This window comes from Vipera ursinii (genome assembly GCF_947247035.1).
Source record: "Vipera ursinii genome assembly, chromosome: 1".
Taxonomy (NCBI): Eukaryota; Metazoa; Chordata; class Lepidosauria; order Squamata; family Viperidae; genus Vipera; species Vipera ursinii.
In genome coordinates this window covers 124,970,107-124,990,738 of record NC_139512.1, presented here as the reverse complement: position 1 = coordinate 124,990,738, position 20,632 = coordinate 124,970,107, and the positions used below count along the sequence as shown (strand labels likewise).

Below are 20,632 nucleotides of genomic sequence, written 5' to 3'. Positions count from 1 at the left end.
GGAGGAAGTATACAGTTCTTCTAATTTCATGGGACAATTTACATTCTAAATCCTTCCAAACCTGAGTGTTTATCTTGCCAATATTCTAAGTTAGCCTTCCCCAAATAGGTACTTTTCAAATATGCTAATGAGATTACATCAAGATAGCAAGTTCATCAACTGTGCTGATGGGGAGTTTGAGCATTATAATTTCAAAATATGTTAAGGTCTTTAGGTTAGGAAAATTGGACTAAAGATTGGAATTCCTGACCACTAGCTTCAAACAGGACATCAGCTGATCACAGAGTATAATTAATTATTGAAGAAATCTATTCCAGCCTACAATAGTTCCCTGTCTTTCTCATTAATGACAAAGCTGGATGTGTCTGATTGGGCCTGGAATCCAATAAATGGAAGGCCGTAGCTCTTACGTTATGAAATGAATTGGAAACATCATCAACCTGGACACAATTTCAATTTCCTTGGGGTAGAGCCTACAGTCTACTACTTGTAACCTGCTTGTTCTGGTTCTAGATTTCACAAAATTCAGCCTGCTCCTTCACAGTTTCAGAGCTGTACGAAGCTCTGTGTGATGATAACAACTGTAGCAAAAGGAAGAAAGCTTACATTGTTTACCTAAAATTTCAGACTAGGGAGAGAAACAGGAGGCAGAGAGCATTAGATTTTATATCTATCTTTAAATCTTTGCAATCAAACCACCATTTTTTGGCTTCAGTTTTGGAAATTAGGTTGGATTACAAAACAATGCAGACCTAACGTTACTATTTAAGTTTCTATAACTGAATGTGAACTTCAAAGTCAAGTTGAACTATGTGCCATCCTTGATTTATGAGATACACAGGTTACTAGCTACTTTCTGTATGCATTTCAAGGAGTGTTGGTTATCAGCTATAAAACTACACATGGTATAGAGCTCAGTTATCTACTCAACCAATGAGTTTGAGCAGAATGTGCATGCTGCAGGTGCCTTCAATTGAATAATCCCAATCTCCCAAGTTTCTCATTCTAGAGTTGTTCCAGAAGTCATTAAAATATGGCTCGGCTCCAAGGTCTGGGGTTAGCAGTAGATGCTGGGTCTTTGTTAGGTTGTTGTTGTTAGTGGTTTTGATTGTATTTTTGTTGTTTTGATTTCCTGGACACAGATTTTTTTAACTGGTTTTCTTTCTGTGAATTGGAATTATTTTCTTTTTGGAATCAGGTGGTCTTCCAATCTAATAATATGTATTTTTTTTAAAAAGAAAAGCAACTAACCTGGGTCTCCCCCGTCCTCATTTAACATTATACTTCATTGGCTCATTCTCTGAGCTTGTGGGTTGGTTTCTGAACTAAGTACAGTAGGTACCTAGGCAAGGTAACATCTTTAGTGGAACTTAGGGGAGAACAGAATTTTCCCCTAAATTCCACTGAAGATGTTACCTAGCCTGGTAACAAAACATTCGGAAACCAACTCAAAAGCTCAGAGAAAGAACCTCTACACTCATACATATACATGCACACAATAAATATGCATACACAGTTGGGAAACCTGACATCATATTTTCAAATTTAAAGCTTTTGAATGTTATTGGTTGTCTTAAAAATAAATAAATAGCACCACTAGAAATGGAGCATGAAAGATCAGGAGGACCAAGATCCTCCCTTCTCACTACCGACCCCATTGTTCTGTTCTGAAATAGAAACGGTTCCACAATGTATCTTTCTGAACGTATTAGGAAATTGTTTGATTACTTTTATTGTAGAAGTGGAATCTGATCTTCCACTTAAGAATTGCCAGTTGATGTCAGCCATCCCTCAGAACAATTAGAGGGTGGTTTCCCCCCCCCCTCCAAACTGTCCAATTCTACCTGGATCTCAGTACGCAGTAATTGTTGGGGAGAATCGTTTCACGATGAGAGAAAAACATTCTAGTCCCACCTCTAGAGACTGCTATTATTGTCAGAAATAGAGTTTGCATTACTTAATTGCTGTGATTTGTGGTATACTTTAGGGAGAGTCTATAGAACCCCTTGGGGAAGGGTTGCCCAAATGGAGGGTTGTAAAGTCTCCACCCTCTTCCTCGTGAAGTCTTTCTTTTGGAGCATTATTTTTAGAATGAACTATTGTTCTCTCAATTGACTGCAGCTGTCTGCTCTCAAAAGCATTTTTCTTTGGCATTTACAAATCTTCATTAAGTTTTATCCACGAAGGCTTTTTTTTTCACTTCAGTATTCGGCATTTTGAACCAAATGGGAATGGTTGTATTTTGACATTTTGCATTGTTTCAATGGATGGTTTAAGACATTGAATGAAAAAATAACAATAAAATAAACAATAAAAAATATCTTAGGTTGTGGTGGCATATCTGATTTATACACAAAATAAGCATATCAGGAGTTTCCTGTAAAATGATAGTGATGGATACAGCCCCCTGCTTTAAAGATAAGTGTCTGAGTCCTTGCGCCTAAAGGGGAAATAGCCATTGAATCTGCCCGAAGGAAAAAAATGTGCTTAGCATGGGGCAAAATAAATTGTTTCTGTTATAGAGGTCAACAGGGTGTTTTTTTCCCCTGTGAATCTATTTGTTTTCTTCATTGTAGTTTTTTCTCCCAACATTATCTTCATGGTTAAAATATTGACTCAAAATACCCTAAAAGTACAACCCGATGTTTCCTTTCTTGCTTACAAGCCTCATTTATTTCAGTACATTTTACTTCTGAGTTTATGCATAAGCTCGACTCTGTTAATGTAATGGTTAAGGCTTAGCATTAGGGTTAGGGTTAGGGTTAGTCTAGAAACCTGGAGACTGTGAGTTCTAGTCCCACTTTAGGCATGAAAACTGACCTGGGTGACCTTGGACCAATCACACTTTCTCAGCCCAATCCACTTCAAAGGGTTGTTGTTGTGAGGAAAATATTGGAGGAAGGAGTATGCCACCTTGAGTTATTTATACAAACAATAAAGGTTGAATTAATAATAATAATAATAATAATAATAATAATAATAATAATAATAATAATAATAATAATAATAATAATAATATAGAGGTTATTTGGATTATACGGAAGTATGGCTTCCCAGAGTCACAATGAAGTCATAAAGCATGATTTTGATTACATCTTCTGAAGTAGAGCACTTTGATAGGCTAAGTAAACATATTAATAGTCATGAGGGCAACTGTTGTAGCACAATACCAATACAACACAAGTATGACATTTTTGTGCATATTTTCAGAGCACACAGATGTTCTAACAATGGCATTGTGTGGTATCTCTCGTAATCTATGTCATATTTTGTATTTATGCATTGGTTGGTTGTGTTAACTAGAACATCCATTTATGCCAACCTGATTCTAGATGTCTGAGGTCATGGTTAATGGTGTTCATATTTGTAGGTTTCAAGATCACACTGTAAATATCCAACCACTTGCTCTTTTATAAAATAAATCCTATAAAGATGGCCTTGATCTTTCTGTTGCTCAAGTTAATGTAATATCTCCCAAGTAGTGAGGGAATATATGTGTTTAGTGAGTATATCTCACCCTTGGTATTGTGTTATCTTTCATTTCTTCTCTCCCTGCTGGGATATCAGCAAAACTTTTTCTACTTGTGTTTTAAGAGTGTTGATTAGATAATATGTCTAATGTTTCCTTGTTCCCCTATATTTTTAAAATTAGAATGTACTTTCTGCATAATAAATGTACAACTTTCATAATGACCCTGACAAAGAGTGCCAGAATTATGAAAAATAAATATCTGTGGAAGCCTAAACCTTCATGTGAAAAAAGGACCAGAACTCAAACCAATTGATCGTGAAATATAATGCAGATGGTGCTTCTTTCTCACAAAGAGACCTTCAACAATCCTTTATGGACACACCTTATAGAAGGAGAGATTAACACCAGATAATCTAAAAATTTCTTCCCCAGATCCATGCTGAAAATATGGCTAGTATTTCCTAACTGAAGAACTCATTTTCAAAAGTGCCCCAAGGACACAATTTTTATATTTAGTGGCAATGCTCTGAAACAAGTATACCATAGGGTGATTTTCTGCATGGCTGGTGTGCTACGGTGCAGAAATTCATTGCTAATTATTGTCCTGCTGTATTCTATCTAATTTGTGACCATGCCAGCCAGCAATTGCAGTTATCAAATTGAAATAACAATATGAAAGTAAATCTTGTTATTATAATATTAATTTCTATTGGAGAGAGTTCTGCCATTGATTCCAGATGACTAGTTTTTCCATTGCCCAGTTCCTCTGATTTCTCTATTAAAATGAAATAAGGTTCATTTCACTAGGCTGACAATTTCTGGATCTGTAAGGATAGTACAAGTAAGGAAGTCTCTTTGTTGGAGGACATGGGTGGAAATATGCAATATAGAACTTAGGCCAAATAAAAGGAGTGATTTGCAGAAAAATACAAAGCAGAAACATCTTTTGATGCAGGTAAAGCACTGGCAGCCTAACATGCTTTTCAACCCCCTCCCCAAATGCTAGAGAATTATTTTGCAATGACTTCAATAGTAATTTTAGATGGTTATTAGAATACCCCAAATTGAATGTTCATGAGCATGAAGAACCATGATGTAAAAAAGGATGTCCAGTATCTGAATGTCAAATTTGGTGTTTCTGTGTCACATTCTTAATAGATTTAAAATTCTGATAATTAAACAAAACATAGTCTGTGACCATGGTTGCATAGATTCAAAATGATGGGAAAGAAAATTAGAAGATGAATGAAAAAGAATTAGAAGATTTATTATTGATAGAGATGTGACACAAAAAAGCAACAATGGTTTATATGATGTCCTTCATAATAGTTTCCTTTTAAACAAAAGTTATTTCACATTGTCTTTTGTAGATGCTAGGGGCCTTCTGAATTATGTACCGATGGTTTGGAAACTAATTGTAGAATATTGAAAAAAATATTGCAAATTTTCACCTAGTTGGTAACAAAAATGGACCCTACAAGGCTGGAAGACACCCAATCTTCATCAGTTACAGATTATCTGAAGACCATAACTTCCCTTTCCATATTCAAGCAAGCATTTTACTACTGAGTAATTTAGGTTGCCAGAAAACTGGCATGTATATGCTTGTTTGGGAGCCTGTAACATTCACAGAGAATCAATAGTCATGAATACATGAAAACCTCATAGCTAACTCATGCTCAGATGTTGACCAGATGCATACATCCAGAACATACTCCCATGGTTTTACATTAAAAAAAAATCCCCGCAGCTATCTACTGAATACTTTCCAATAATAAGCATTTAACCCTTGCTTCAGCCAATATGTAGGACATTTGGGCCAGGGCCACTAGACATCCCCTTCAATGAGTACACAGATTGATCTTCAAAATGATGGTATATCTGCAGTAATATAGCTGCTTTGAAAACAGGCAGTATTCAGGTCTTACCAAAATACAGTAAAGTGCCTGACGAGAACATCATATGATTGTCAGGGGGTTCATCCTGATCCTCAAGCCCCTGTGCTGTCACATCCAAAAGTGACCATGGAGTTTCCCATCCAAGTAATCCTATTAAGATGGCTTGGAGCATTGGAGAGCATGGGTTTGTTTAACTCTTTATCCGCAAGTTCAGGTTCAGAAAGTTGTATCAAAGGATTTTACAAGATTTCATTTTAATGAAATAGAATCCTACAAATTCCCCCATTATTTCTTCTGTTCTTTAACATCTATATGAAAGTGCTGGTTCCTAGGAGCAAAGATTTTGGAGTGAAATATTAATATTGGTGTCTCATTTATCAGGTACAGCAGTGGAGGTGTTAAAACTTCTCCTGCATCAAAAAATGGGTTGCGTATATGCCAGTAACCTGAAGCTGAATCATAACAAAATGAAGGCACTTTTCTCATCCAAGAAAATTGTGTATATCTTATTTTTGAATCAACATACTCCAAAAGTGGCCTGAATGGCTTTAAAAAACTGATAAATTGCAATTCATTTGATTAGCTCTGGATAGGAAAGCCTGGTTATCCATGCCCTAATTGCCTTAAAATTGTATTATACATCTGTTTTTGTAGTTCTTTCAAAGCTTCAGCTCTGTGGTTGGTTGTTTTTTTCATAGTGGGAGTGTATTCCATCAGTTGTGAAAGAACTTCAGCTAATCATTTCATTTCTGAGCGTAATGTATGATGTTGATCTTACTCAAATACTCCTCAATGTATTCACTATGCAGAAAGGAAGCATTCTTCTACATTGTTGTACATACAATGGCTTCCTTACAAGCCAGGAGATTTCATTTTTAAGAATATGACTCATTTAGTAACTAGCAATTATATGCCCAGTGATTTTTCTGCTTAAAAGACATCTACACTAATGCATTGATGTCTCCATAAGTTTGACCTTATGTGAGTCGCATCATTGGAGATGCTACTTTTCTGGTTCACATGATTAAGGGCTCAAAATCATATAGTACCTAAATAGGATTAGAATTCTTGGTGGTTTTAATATTGCAACGTAACACCAAATCAGATTTAATCTTCAGTTTAAAAATATTTAGAGTTAATTTGAATGTGAACAAATGACAAATGCTACAAATCTTTCCTGAATTATACTACTTCAGACTCTGCTAATATTTTTTTTTCCTTTTGAGGTGGGGTGAGGGCACTAAACCCTCTGTTTTTGAAAAGCTCGGTTGTGAAGGGAAATATTACTGTGGTTGCGATGAATACAGTCTGCTTGCCCACCCTGCATTTTCATTTTACTTACACACACAGACAAACACACACACACACACACACACACACATACAGAGAGAGAGAGAGAGAGAGAGAGAGAGAGAGAGAGAGAGAGAGAGAGAGAACAAGATGTGCAGGATATGTTTGAAATATGTGGACTGAGTGAGACTGGGGAAAGCACAGGCTTACCACTGTTAGCCCCTGATAGGTTGCCATGAATCTGGGGGAAGTCTGATTAAATGAGGCAGGAAAACTTTTGTTTCAGAAAATGGGTGTTTCTGTAGAAATGGTCAAAATGTCAACAGGAATTTATACTATTATTGGTTTTCCATGTTGTGCTAAGGTTCTTATTGTCTCAGGTTCTTATTTCTCTGTACAAGTCAATGAACAGTGTGAAAAGTCATCCAATATGAGTTATAGGCCATGATGAAGAATGAGCATCTTCCCAGAGATTCTGGAAAAGAGCAATCAATTTCTAGCAAATGAGTGCAATCCTCTGGTCAGTCCAGGACACTCTGTTTTATTTAGGATGTAGTTTTGTTTTGTTTTGAGACTGATTTGTATTTGTCTGAACATCATCTAAGCAGGATTCTAATTTATCTTTTTCAATGCTGAATGTATCCATTTCAATAAAGTTTAAATGGGGGAGGCTGTTCCTTTAATAAAGTTTTTTTCCCCTCTTAATAAATTTTCCCAAAGGGAAAAAAAGTCTGCATCTCCTAGCTCCATGGTGGCGAACCTATGGCACGCGTGCCACAGGTGGCACACAGAGCCCTCTCTGTGGGCATGCGCGCAGATGCCCCAGTCCTAGGCCTTCAGCTGGGTTTTATAAAACTTTTTCACTTTAGGCCTCCGCCACCGTGTGGGGAAAAAAAAAGAATCAATCAATCAATTTCAATTTCTTGTAGGGAAAAACGGGTCTTGCAAATTTGGAATTGTTTGTTTGAACTCTTTAGTCCCACCCAGTCTGCCGTTACCACCGCAGCCACTCCCACCCAATTGGTCACACCCACCCAATGGGCCACGCCCCTGGCGCCCGACGATACATAAGTGGGTTTGGGCCTGCAGTTTGGGCACTCGGTCTGTAAAAGGTTCACCATCACTGTCCTAGCTTTTATGCTTCTATACCACAGAGCCTAGAGACATCACAGTTATTATTATTTTTTATATTATTTTTATCTTTTAATCAACAGAAAGGCAAATTGGACATGAGAATCCTATCTTGCATACATGCTAGAGTTAGGTGAGGTAACCTTTTGATGGAATTAGAATGTTTTTTAAAAAAAATATTTATTTGAATAATAAGTATGGCTTCCCCTTTCACAGCAGTGACTCTGACCAGGATACTCAATAATTAAAAACAACCAATGGGGCCCTGGTAAATGACATCTGCCCTTCATAACATTCACATTAATAATAGGTCAGTCCTAAGCTCCTGGTCCAAAGGTCCATAGGGTTATCTGGAGGAATACAGAGCTACAAGGCTGTCATAGTGAAAACACAACTTCTGAGTCCAACCTGATAACATTGTTTAATAGAGGAAACTTGCCCTTGGAACATGCTAAATCTTGTATGTCGGGCAGAAATAGTGGAATAAAGATGGTCCCACAAACAACCTGGCCCAAACAGCTTCTGCACCTTGTTCTCCATCTACTCCTCCAGGCTTCCACCTTGCATGCCTCAGCAAGCGGTAGAATAAATGGACGTAAAATGGCAGATTGAAATCAATACATTTATTTAAAGTTTTGTTTTAATTAATTCATTTATTTAAATTTATAAGCTTCTAAACTCCATGTCAAAGCAAGAACATCTGATGTTTTTGTTTTTTGCATGGTGCACAGGCAGAGATACAATACTTGGGTAGATAGACAGGCAATTATTTTTCTAGACCTTTCCCTGCCCCTGATTTTTTTTTTCCAGCAAAGAAATAAAGACTTGCACAAAGAAAAGTTTCTTTTCTTTCTAGCTTCTGGGTCAACTGGATAGCTAGGTTAAAGTTAGGGGCAGAGCTCTCCTGTCTGCTGTTGAAGAATGAAAAGACTTCTTTGCTGGCAAGGCAGACACCACAATCAAAAATTATTTTAAAGTGCGTATATCAAATGCAATCAGACTTTTAGTTCCATCTGTAAGCATACATAGCAGCCAATACTGCTGAGCTGACAAGGTGTTTCCATCAAAATATATGAGAAACTTCAACCATGTTAATCTGATTGTTGAGAAAAAAATGTTTTTTCATAAATTCTTTTATATAACCTTTATAATATTCTTTCTGTATAAGAGTCATTTTAGCCAGCTGCCTTTATTATGCAAAATATTCAGTGTTCATGGGGGGGGGCAACTCTTTTTCTGTAAAACACACAGATGGCCTGAAAAAGTAAGCAAACTAGCTTCATTGTTCATTTCTAGACAGGAATATAAAGACTATGGTAGATATGATGTTTGTTTCAGGTAAAGTTACATAAATCTTGTCAGCTCACTAGCAAGGTGTATAAAAGGGTATCTGATAAAATTGTCCTTGAGTGAACCACATATGTGATGGTGTTGACTTCAAAACACCACTGAGCACACCGGCAATCTGAACATATGATTAATTTTCTGCATTGTACCATAACCCTGACCATGACTAATGATATCAAGCAAGAAGGAAAGAGAGTCCATAGGTTATAAATAGAGAAGTTGTTTCCCATGTTCTTAACTCTCCATCTGATGTAGGAAGTAGTTTTGACCTTTAGGCCAAGGAAACACATGACCATAGGACAGTTCTCCCTAGATGTTTTTACAACATTTCGAAGAAATCCGGAGGGGGAGGGAGGGAGAGAGAGAGAAAGGGAGAGAGAATTACATATTATGACATATTAGTACAACATAAAGTTGATACTTAGGCACATGAAAGCTCCATATACTTTTTATCTTTATCTCAGACAGTGTATTCAGTGTGGACTTCCAGCAGTCCCCAACAGTGATGTAGCTTGATTCCCAAAACACAACAAAGTCAGCAAGTTTATCTATGTATAATAAGAACTGGATGCAAATATTGAATGCTTCTTTAAATCCTGATCTTTATGTCCTACAACTAGGTATATATATTTTTTTAAAAAAAATACTTTATTGTACCTGCACCTAGGTATAATAAAAAATAAACTTGACATCTAGGATGTGAAACCTTTCCCACTTTGTTAGTGGTATTATTTTGTAGCACCATGATTCTAGACCTGCTGAATTATATAAAACCAGAGAAACCACAGGATATAACCCACAGGTAACTTATTATTAAAAACCCAAATTGGGAAAGAAATGATCAGAGTGATAATTGTCTTGTCAAAGATTTATAAATTGTGCAGTGTGTTTTGAACTTTGCTGTATGATTTATAAATCATATTGTCTTTTCCAATGATTTTCATAGAAACGTGGTTTCTATTTCTCCCCTTTTCTTTATATCTCAAACTTCTCAGACAAGCATAATTGTGAACTAGAAGCATAGCCATGAATGACCCAAATAGCAATAGCACTTAGACTTATATACCACTTCATAGTGCTTTACAGCCCTCTCTTGGCGGTTTACAGAGTCAGCATATTGTCTCCTCCCCCAACAATCTGGGTCCTCACTTTTCTGACCTCGGAAGGAAGGAAGGCCGAGTCAACTTTGAGCTGCTCAGAATCAAACTGCTGGCAGTTATCAGAATTAGCCTGCAATGCTACATTCTAACCATTGCACCACCACATGATGTTGAGGTCATACATAAATTGTGCAAAAACCAAAATTATCATAACCGTAATAACTTTAGTTCAGAGTTAAGAAACACCAAGGAAAACATAATATTTAGAATTCACAATACTTAATCATGTGTTACACCTCTACTCCGTGAGCTGCATTGGCTCCCAGTTGTCCTCCGGGTAAGATTCAAGGTCCTGGTAATGGTTTTCAAAGCCCTACATGGCATGGGTCCGGAGTACCTTAGGAATCACCTGTTGCCAGCGTCAACGTCCCTCCGTCCAGTGCGCTCCCACAGAGAGGGCCTCCTAAGGATTCCACCATTCGGAGAATGCTGTCTGGTGGCTCCCAGAGGGAGGGCGTTCTCTGTGGGCGCGCCTGAGCTATGGAATCGTTTACTGGTTGAGCTCCGGATGGCTCCGGACCTTCGCTCCTTCCGACGCGACCTAAAAACATATCTGTTTGAGCAATCCGGTCTGGTCTGACGGGTTATTGTTTTAAGGTAACTATCTTCTGCATTTGGGCAAAATTAGGGTTTAATTTGTTTTCAATATCTGTATTTGTGCATTCTGTTATTTATGTCACTGTTCACCGCCCTGAGTCCTTAGGGAGAAGGGCGGTATACAAATAAATAAATAAATAAATAAATAAATAAATAAATAAATAAATAAATAAAGTGTTCCCCCCTCAACATATTATATTACGTATATCTCAATATCAGTGTTTCTGAACATGTTATTTGTATTATATGCAGATTATCTCTGTTATGTTTGCAGCATCTCAAACCTAGTAAGCAAGTCATTTCACAGACTTGGAGTAAGCATGTTCCCTAAATCTTAGACCTAATTCCAGCTTTCTTTCTGTTGGAATTCATTAAAATAATTCTTGGATCATTCAGCTAGGTGGAGAAAAATAGGCAAATAACAATATAGCAAGTTTCCAGCCATGGATTGAAGATTGTATTACATGAAATGGTAAAAAAAAAATAATTAAATGAATGGTTAAATAGGTGGAAATTAATGCCGGCTGTCCTTTAATGTTCTTATGGAATTACAATATAAATGAAAGAGCTCCAATTTGCTTTGTATTTTACAGATAGTCAGGGTCTGGATCTGGAGATCTCCAAGGCAAATGCTTTTGGATTCATTGGATGCATGTCTTCTGTGCAGTATAACCATATTGCTCCACTGAAAGCTGCCTTAAGACATCCCAACCTATCACCAGTGACAGTCCTGGGCTTATTGTCTGAATCAAACTGCAGATCATTGGTTGAAGTAGATGCAAATACAGCAACTTCAATTTACTCTTCCTCAGGTATGTTCAGCACCTTGTACAGGTAACTTGTTTAGTAATATTTCTTACTCGATGCTTAGTTTAATAGTAGATGATGGAAATATGGTATATATAAAAATGGAACATACTTTTATTTTTATAGATTAATAAGTTGTTTTATTCAAGAGATTCTAGGCAATATGCAAATAAGATGCAATATGGTATCTTGATTATGCTGACTATATCATCCCCATTCACCTCCCTGTTTCTACAAATAATAATAATCAGAATAGAGCTGGAAGGGACCTTGGAGGTCTTCTAGTCCAACCTTCTGCTCAATCAGGAGTCCCTATATCATTTCAGACAAGGGGCTGTCCAGTCTCTTCTTAAAAACCTCGAATGATGAAGCACCCACAAAGTCTGAAGGCAAGTTGTTCCACTGGTTAATTATCCTCACTGTTAGGAAGTTTCTCCTTAATTCCGGCTTTGCAGACTGGTGGCAGGTGGGGAGGGGATGGTTCCGGTGAGCAAATGCGCACATGCGGAGCTCCACTGAACAGGCCATGGCCCATTATTAAGCTGTGGCCCAGGGGTTGGGGCCCCCTGGCCTACAAGAAACTGATCCATACAAGCCTGTTTCTGGTCTGTGTCTCATGATCTGACAGGTTCGGAGTAGTTATCTAGATAGAGAGATTTTAAACATTTTTTTAAAAAAAAACTAATCACTTGGTATAATGAATTTGTTGCTTGAACTTTTATCACCTCAGATAATCAGGACATGGGTAGACTGGCAGAAGCTGTTGTGTTATGCTTGTCTCTTATCCTCTCTGGTTTTAAGGAGAGACACATTATACCCTGATGATGATCCAAGCAGTTCATTTCCCACTTGTAATAATTAAATACTCCCTTGGGCATCTTAAGTGTTTATGTTGGAAAGGAGACGACATTGTAAAGCTAGGGTTAGTATTACTATAAGTTGGAAGTGCGTATACATACACATGCACATACCCAGGTGGCTATCAGATCATTTTTCACTAAAGGATATTGATTTCCCAGGCTTGGGACTAGTGTCGCTGTGGAAGTCTATCATATTTTTGTGTTTTTATTGGTTTGGCTGTTTTTGTCCACACTGCCTCCCCTTGTTTTATGTTTTGAACAGATTTTATTTTATTTATTATTTTATTTTTATTCTAAGCTGTCCTGAGTGAGTGGCCATAATACATTAAAATGAAATATTATTTAGTATAAATTGTACTAAAATTTATTTTAGTATAAAAGAACAATATGTTCATCTCCCAGCCCAAAAATGCATTCTATATTATAAAACCTACTTCAGCTTAAAGAAGAGTGAATTAACTCTTCTTGCTTCCAATAAACTGGAATGATATGTCCTGAAAGGATTTTGTTTTTCTTTCCTATTTAATTACAATTTCAGCATTGTTGCCTTGTTTTGTTTGTTCTAAAACTGTTTGGATTCCTTCCAAATCTCCATTTCCTTTCATTCATTGTGTGTGAGATATTATGGAGAAAACATTAGAATCTGTTAACAAGAAATAGTAACAAATTATTATAAGCTCCTTGTGTTGGATGAGTTCCATGTGCTTTCTCTCTCTTTTGTAGTCACTAGATTGTCTTGTCATAGCTGTTTAAAGCAATTCTGACTAATGCAGATTGGCAGCACCTTAAGTGGTTTTTCCAGGAATGTGCTAAAAGATGTGGGTGAGCTCCTTCTCCATGCAAATCTATTCTTATTTGCTAGTGCTCTAGAGCAGGGGTGTCAAACTCAATTTCATTGAGGACTGCATCAGCATTGTAGTTGCCCTTAGGACGGCTGGCTGGGGGTAACCAGGGTGGGCACGGCCTACTAGGTGGACGTGGCTGGAGTGGGTGTGGCCTACTGGCTGGGCATGGCCAACTCTACATTGTTCATGTCAAGGGTGCCTATGGGGGGCTGGGCAGGAGTAGGACAGATCTGAGGGTCTCTGGCAGTAGGGGGTGGGACTGGGGCAAGTGCCAAGGCCTGGTCCACTGGAGTAGCCTCACTGTTCCTCTCAGGCCATGTGAGGGGGGAGCTGGATGGTGCCGCAGGCTGCCTGGAGCCCTGGGCACAGAGGTCAAACACCCAACCTGGCCCTCAAGCACCCGCGGCACCAAGCCCAGCCCCACTTCCCCAAAGGAGTGCCCAGCTGCACTTACCTCCTCCTCAAGGCTGCTGCGGCTGTGCTTGCTCTCCTTAGCCAGGTTGCTCATGATGGGCATGAGGACAAAGTCAGAGGGAGGCCCACTCCCTCTCCATGGGAGGAGACCTGCTTTGTATCCAAAGCTTCCTTAGGATATACCAGGAGGAGGGGGCAAGGGGTTGGTGAAAGGGCAGCAGGGCAGGACTAAGGCAAGACTTCCCTCAGACCCTTCCTTCCTTCCTTCCTTCCTTCCTTCCTTCCTTCCTTCCTTCCTTCCTTCCTTCCTTCCTTCCTTCCTAAGAACAGAGTGGTGGGAAAATATTTGAGATGAGGGAGGGAGAAAAACAGGCAAGAAACTTAGCTGGGGAGGTGTCACACTTTGTGAGGAATGAAGAAATGCACCATTGCCTGGAAGTGGCCAGCACATGGCCCTTGCCTACTTCACATATCTGGCTTGGTGGGCTTTAGGGGAGGGGACACCATGAGTAACTTGGGAGTCGATGTTACCTGCGCAATGCCACCTAGCCCCCAGCCTACCTGGTTTCGGCAGGTAGTGAGGCATTATCCTCACAGTGCTGAGAGGCTGAACCAGACAGCATGAATCTGAAGAGAAGCATGATGCCACCCAGCCCCCAGCTTGCCCGGTTTCGGCAGGCAGCGGGGTGCTCTCCTCATAGCGCTGAGAGGCTGAGCCGGGCAATGCAAAGCTTGCCAGCTTTGCACCTTGCTTCCTGCTGAAACCGGGCAGGCTGGGGTCTAGGCAGCATTGCACTTCTCATCAGATTCGTGCCACCTGGCTCATCTCTTGGCGCTGTGAGGAGATCGTCCCGCTGCCTGCCAAAATCGGGCAGGCTGGGGGCTAAGCAGTGTTGCACTTCTTTTTGGATTCATGCCACCTGGATCAGCCTCTTGACACTGTGAGGAGAGTGCCCCGCTGCCTGCCGAAACCCCTCCCCCAGAGCCCATCAAGCCGAATATGTAAAGTAGACGAGGGCCATTTGCTGGCCACTTCCAGGCAATGGTGCATTTCTTCATTCCTCGCAAAGGGTGACACTTCCCCAGGAGACAGCATTGACGTGGCAGGGGCCAGTCCCTCGCTGTCTCCAGATGGCTTTGTGGACCTAAGACTGAATGCTTTTCAGCATAGATGGCCACCACAAAATTGTACATTGGTTCCCGGGCGGCCTGGGCCAGGGCCAAGGCAGCAGGGGCCATTCCCTCACTGTTTCCAGAATGGCTTTGTGGACCACATGAAACCACATTCCGGGCCCCATTTGGCCCACTGGAGTCTAGAGTAAACGTGAATAACTCTTGTCAATCAAGGGCCCATGAAATTTTTAATGACCTGCCAGGATATGAGATGTATAAACAAACAAATACAGTAAATAAACAAGCCTAAAATTAGGCTACCTTGACTTTATTTTATCTCTGCCTTTCTCTCTCTCTCTCTCTCTCTCTCTCTCTCTCTCTCTCTCTCGCTCTCTTTCTTTCTGTGTGTATGTGTATGAGAGAGAAAGAGAGATAATTATACCAAATATACTATTTGAAAGCAATTAATTCTTAACATTTTGTGTTGATTTCTTAGCTAACATACTTAGCTAACTTTAATTTGTATTAATTGGGCAAATAAATACTATTTGTTGCCAAATGTTTATTTAACTGACGTGTTTCTTCTGAATGAACTTTATTAAAAGTCTGGCTTATTTTTCTATGGTCACTGGATTTGAAAGGCATCGTTTTCTTCTGTGGCTCAGAATCTTAGTTTTCATTCTGGGTAAGTTGCAATGAAACTGATAGACTCTCCCTAGAAAAGTCTGAGGCAGTTGCTAATCCACAAAAAGTTACAGTCATGGTTGAGAAGCTTTCCAGATCAATAGAGGTACCATGTGGAAAAATACCAAAGATTGTGGAGAATCAGCAAAAATTGGGTGCTTCAACTTGCACTTTCCTTCAGTCCCACGCCTCCTTTGGATGCTCTGATTACATTTGGGGATATTTTGAAATGCATTACCATCATTATTTCTGTGTAATTCACTTGACTAATATGAGACAAGTTCCAGAGTGATGCGCCAAAGACACATGTATGGAAAAGTTAGAGGTTTTTTATTTATTTATTTAATTAATTATTTGCAAAATACAACCAGATTTTTTGTTGTTGCTGCTGTTTGGGGGGGGGGTAGTTGGGGGGATTGAGAGCGGGGAATCTCTGCAGTGGAAAATATGCACTGGTCAGCATTTCTCCATCTCCTGATTCTGCAGAGTGCAGGAGAGACTCAAAGTGGAATTTTCTGCCAATGAGTTTTCATCTATCAATCTGAAATGAATTCTGTTTACTACTTATGCCTCTGGGTAAAAAGATATCCAGTCTATTCATGCATACATCTCATTGCAAATACATAGTTTTCCTTCCATTTTTAATGTTACTTCCTCACTTAAAAAAAACACTTTCTAATACAAAATATAAAATTTAAATTCACCTCTACATTAAAAATAAATAAATAATCAAAAATAACCAGAAGGCAATAGTTCTTAATTCTAATATTGTTTTATTAATTTAAGAATATATAATCAGAGGCCTCAGGCTTTTCAGTGACTCCCAGGAACTTTATAAGAATTGCCATTAAGACTTCTAGTTTCCCACGCAACCGCTATGGACGGCTGGGAGACTTTCTCTCTCTCTCTCCCCCATCCAGTTTCTCATCGCTGGGGGGGGGGGCTGAAAAGGGCCAAAAGTTGCCCCGAAGAGGCAATCAACAAGGAGGGGTGCTCGCTGGATCACGGGTGAGCCACAACTCTCCCGTTAGATCTTGGTGATCCCTCCAAACCGGCAGACGAAAGAACCAGCCATTATGGCTCATCCCTGGGCTGTGAACAGCCGAAGTCACATTTTCCACGAGGCAACTCTTAAAGCAGCGCTGAGGGCAACCACAATGCTGATGTGGCCCTCAATGAAATTGAGTTTGACACCTCTGACATAGAGGGTGAGAAGTTAAGTAGACGGGATGTGTATTTTGAGTATTAGATTTTGTGAGGAATTGTGATAGATGAATTGGGAGTATATTAAAATTTTTGGGAATGATAAATATCAAATTTTAAATCTAAATGTTAGTGGAAATTAACATTGAAAAAATTTATTAGATCATTGATTGTCTATAAGATTGTATGTTAAAACAACTAGAATATGTGTAAACTAAAAGCTATGGATATATGTAAGTATGCGATTGATAGGATAAAACCTGTCTTTAAATTCACAGACAGTACATATGAAGGGAAAAAAAGAGGAAATGTTTATGGTAGCAATCTGAAATCTGTACTAATGATATTTGTATGTAATTGAATTACTACTACCCAACCACCATGCTGCTTTTCAAATATGTAAATGTAATATTAGAAAATCAATAAAATTTGGAAAAAAAAGAATTGCCATCAGCTGTAGTTTCCTATGTGATGGAAAACAAAAAATAAAAAGAACAAGCAACTAAAATTTTATTTTACTTACATTTAACTATAATCACATCAACTCAGTGGTTTTATTTAGTTTTAAATAAAATTAAATTTATGCAAGCCAGATGTAATAGTATGTAACAGTATGTTCAGATCAAAGATTCTAACTTGCATACAAGTAGGTAAGCATGGTTTAGTTAAAACAAGCTTTGGTTGTTCTTGTGACATACTGGCTGACATCTGTCCAAACTATCCTTACTGACAGCAGGGAATAATAAATGGGTAATAGTTATAACTAAGGGTAGTATCCTCTATAACTTACTAAAAACATGAAAGCTTTGATTGATCAAAGCCATGATGGGCAGAGAATGTCAATATCTATCAGCCCAGCTGGAGATCATCAGCTTATAGAAGAGTATAACTTGGTATATAAGACAGGTAAATAAGAGAGAGAGAGAGGGAGAGAGAGAGAGAAAGGAAAGAAAGAAAGAAAAAAAGAAAGAAAGAAAGAAAGAAAGAAAGAAAGAAAGAAAGAAAGAAAGAAAGAAAGAAAGAGAAAGAAGCATGTGTTGTGTTTCTTTATTGTTTAATATATGGATGGATATGTTTATAGATATCTGGAGGCTGTACTCACTATCATTCATACCTTCCTCATATCCCAACTGGAATAGTTCAATGCAGTCTATCTGGAGCCACCCCTGAAAAGCATTCAGAACTGTCAGCTGGTGCAAAATGCAGTAGTACAGGCAGTTGGGGGTGCCTGATGTTTAGCATATGTGACACTTCAGTTCTGTGAGCTCCATTGGTTGCCAGTTGGATTCCAGGTACAATTCAAAATTAGTACATATATGGCTGAAGAGAACTTGTATTAATTTTCTGTCAAGATCAGAGTGAATGAAATAAAATGAAATTTATTTTATTATCTTGGCTGCATCCACATGTTTTTGGAGGATGGCCTCTGGGATGTCTCTCAAGTATGAGTTTCAGCCAGAAAAAAAGATTAGTGCCTTAGTGGTTTAAGCATTACCTTGGTTTTCCTTATGAATTACAGATCCATTTGGGAAGGCTGATGATAAAGAACCACTCAGCAATGCTGTCAGAAGCGATTCAGCCTTCATTGGAGGTAAGTTGAGCAAATCATGGGGTTTTTTCTCAATCAAGAGCCGTGGTGGTGCAGTGGTTAGAATGCAGTATTGCAGATTAATTCTGCCATCTGCCAGCAGTTCAATCCTGACTGGTTCAAGGTTGGCTCAACCATCCATTCTTCCAAGGTCAATAAAAAGAGGATCCAGATTGCTGGAGGCAATATGCAAACCACTTAGAGAGGATTGTAAAGCACTACATTATATTGTCTCAGTGCTATTGCTATTCCAATGCAGCTTGCAGGGTTGGGACTTTTGCCTTAGTGATTCTTCAACCCTCATTTTCTTTTAGGTGGGTATAACTGCTAAAATAACTTTCTCTTACATTTCTCAATTGTCCAATTTTTCTGATTTGAAGTTGTATGTAGGCAGGGTAGAGGGAAAATAATAGTTCTAATTTTTATAGTATTTTTTTTCTTTTGTTTGTTGCTATTTTAATCCTGCTGAAAGCCATGGAGAATGCAATTACATGTGCCACTCCTAGTGATTTCTTTATCCATCCACAATTTATCTCTAGTAACGTCAGAAACACGAGCATGGAAAAGCAAAATATTATTGGCAAGAACTGTCCTTTTTAATCTTAGTTTGCTTATCCTGAGGAGGAATTCCGAACATTGAAAATTAATTGTAACTAATTGCCAGCTAATGTAGTTTTCCTGTAACTGTTTGTATTGCTAATGTGGCCAGAGCCTTAGAAGATAGCTAGTTCGGTTTTGTGTTCTGCAGCATAGTTCCAAAAAGCATTTTGAAAGATGAGCGCAATTTTCTGATTTTATTTGTGGTCACTCATCTTCCTTGTCTCATTGCACAGCTCAGTGAAGTAGTTTCAAAGTTTATGACCCATTGGACTTCACAATTAAATAACATGAATTAGAGTACCAAAGAGAAAGTAATTGAATTAATACTACATCCATTAGGGATTGACCATATACAATACAATTGAATGAATATCCAATTTTGGCCAGATTGTCTTGAGACCATGAATGTTTTAACTCCCCTCAATAATAATTACGATAATTGAGAATTCTTACCAATGTATAACTTCTATTTGTAGGCAGATTGGTACTTAGATGTCATGGAAACTTGGTAACAAAATATATTCATTTAGGCTTCACTTGGGAGGAGAGGATTGTCTATTCCCAACATCATGTGACCAAATTTCCATAATGGTTCTCCTCTCTTTCCTCCTGCATGAGTACCACCCTTACCTCTAGATGTCTCACCATCTACTGTAGACCTCAAAATCTCAAAAGTATATTTAAAAGCAGTATGAGGGACTGCAGAATAGCTTACCATTTTCCTAACCAAAAGTCACTAATGAAATAGCAGTTAAATCTTGCATAATAATAATTTGTGCATGAACAATGTTTGCTGGAGTAATTCATCATGAAATATAGTACAGCCAGGTTTGGCTGGTTCTCTGCTGAGATCAGGAAGAAGCTGAGGTTTACTATAACAAGCTTCTAGGATTATAGACAAAATTCACTTTAAATGTAATGTAATCAGAATAGAGCTGGAAGACACCTTGGAGGTCTTCTAGTCCAGCCCCCTACTCAAGCAGTAATCTCTATAATCATTTCAGACAAGTGGCTATCAGTCTCTTCTTTAAAAACCTGAGTATAACACACTTGTAGGACTATAGACAAAATTCACTTCAATAGCAACAGTGAACTTAACAACAAAATGAAATCTATTCTACTGAATAGGCCACTTGCCTCACTCTCAATTTCTCTTTCTGTTTATATTTTGTGTTTTGCATCTCAGGTGTTATTGCAGTTGTGATCTTCATCATCTTTTGCATTGTGGCCATTATGAGCAGAGTCCTCTATCAGCACAAACAGGCTCATCGGAACAGCCAGACAAAGGAAAAAGAGTACCCAGAACACCTTGACCGTTCTTTTAAGACTGAGGTTGACTTACAGAACCCAGTGAGCGAGTGCAAACGAGAATACTTTATCTAAAAGACTCCCTTGTTACACTTTGGCATTTCCATGATGATGATGATGGTAGTGGTGATGGTGATGGTGTTTTTAATCCATCTGTTACTTTGGAATTTCCCCACTCTTTGGAAAGAACTAATAGACACTGAAGATATAGGCAGAACTGCACTGTTCTCCATCCAAGGTCACCATAGATAACACCTAACTGCTCAAGCAAACATGTATTCTAATTTTGTTTGTCATTACATGCATGGTTAACTA

At 38.5% G+C, this 20,632-nt stretch overlaps 1 protein-coding gene across 1 annotated transcript in view; it reads left to right on the top strand.

The window, feature by feature from the left end:
* CNTNAP5 (contactin associated protein family member 5) overlaps nucleotides 1–20,392 on the top strand; it is a gene marked incomplete at both ends in the record, with an annotated part of 417,604 nt that extends 397,212 nt beyond the window's left edge. Inside the window, 3 exons of the mRNA XM_083349845.1 lie at nucleotides 11,489–11,707; nucleotides 18,341–18,412; nucleotides 20,196–20,392. Coding sequence (XP_083205971.1) covers nucleotides 11,489–11,707; nucleotides 18,341–18,412; nucleotides 20,196–20,392 — 488 coding nt within the window. The remainder of the gene's footprint in view (nucleotides 1–11,488; nucleotides 11,708–18,340; nucleotides 18,413–20,195) is intronic.
* Between the last annotated feature and the right edge of the window lie 240 nt (nucleotides 20,393–20,632).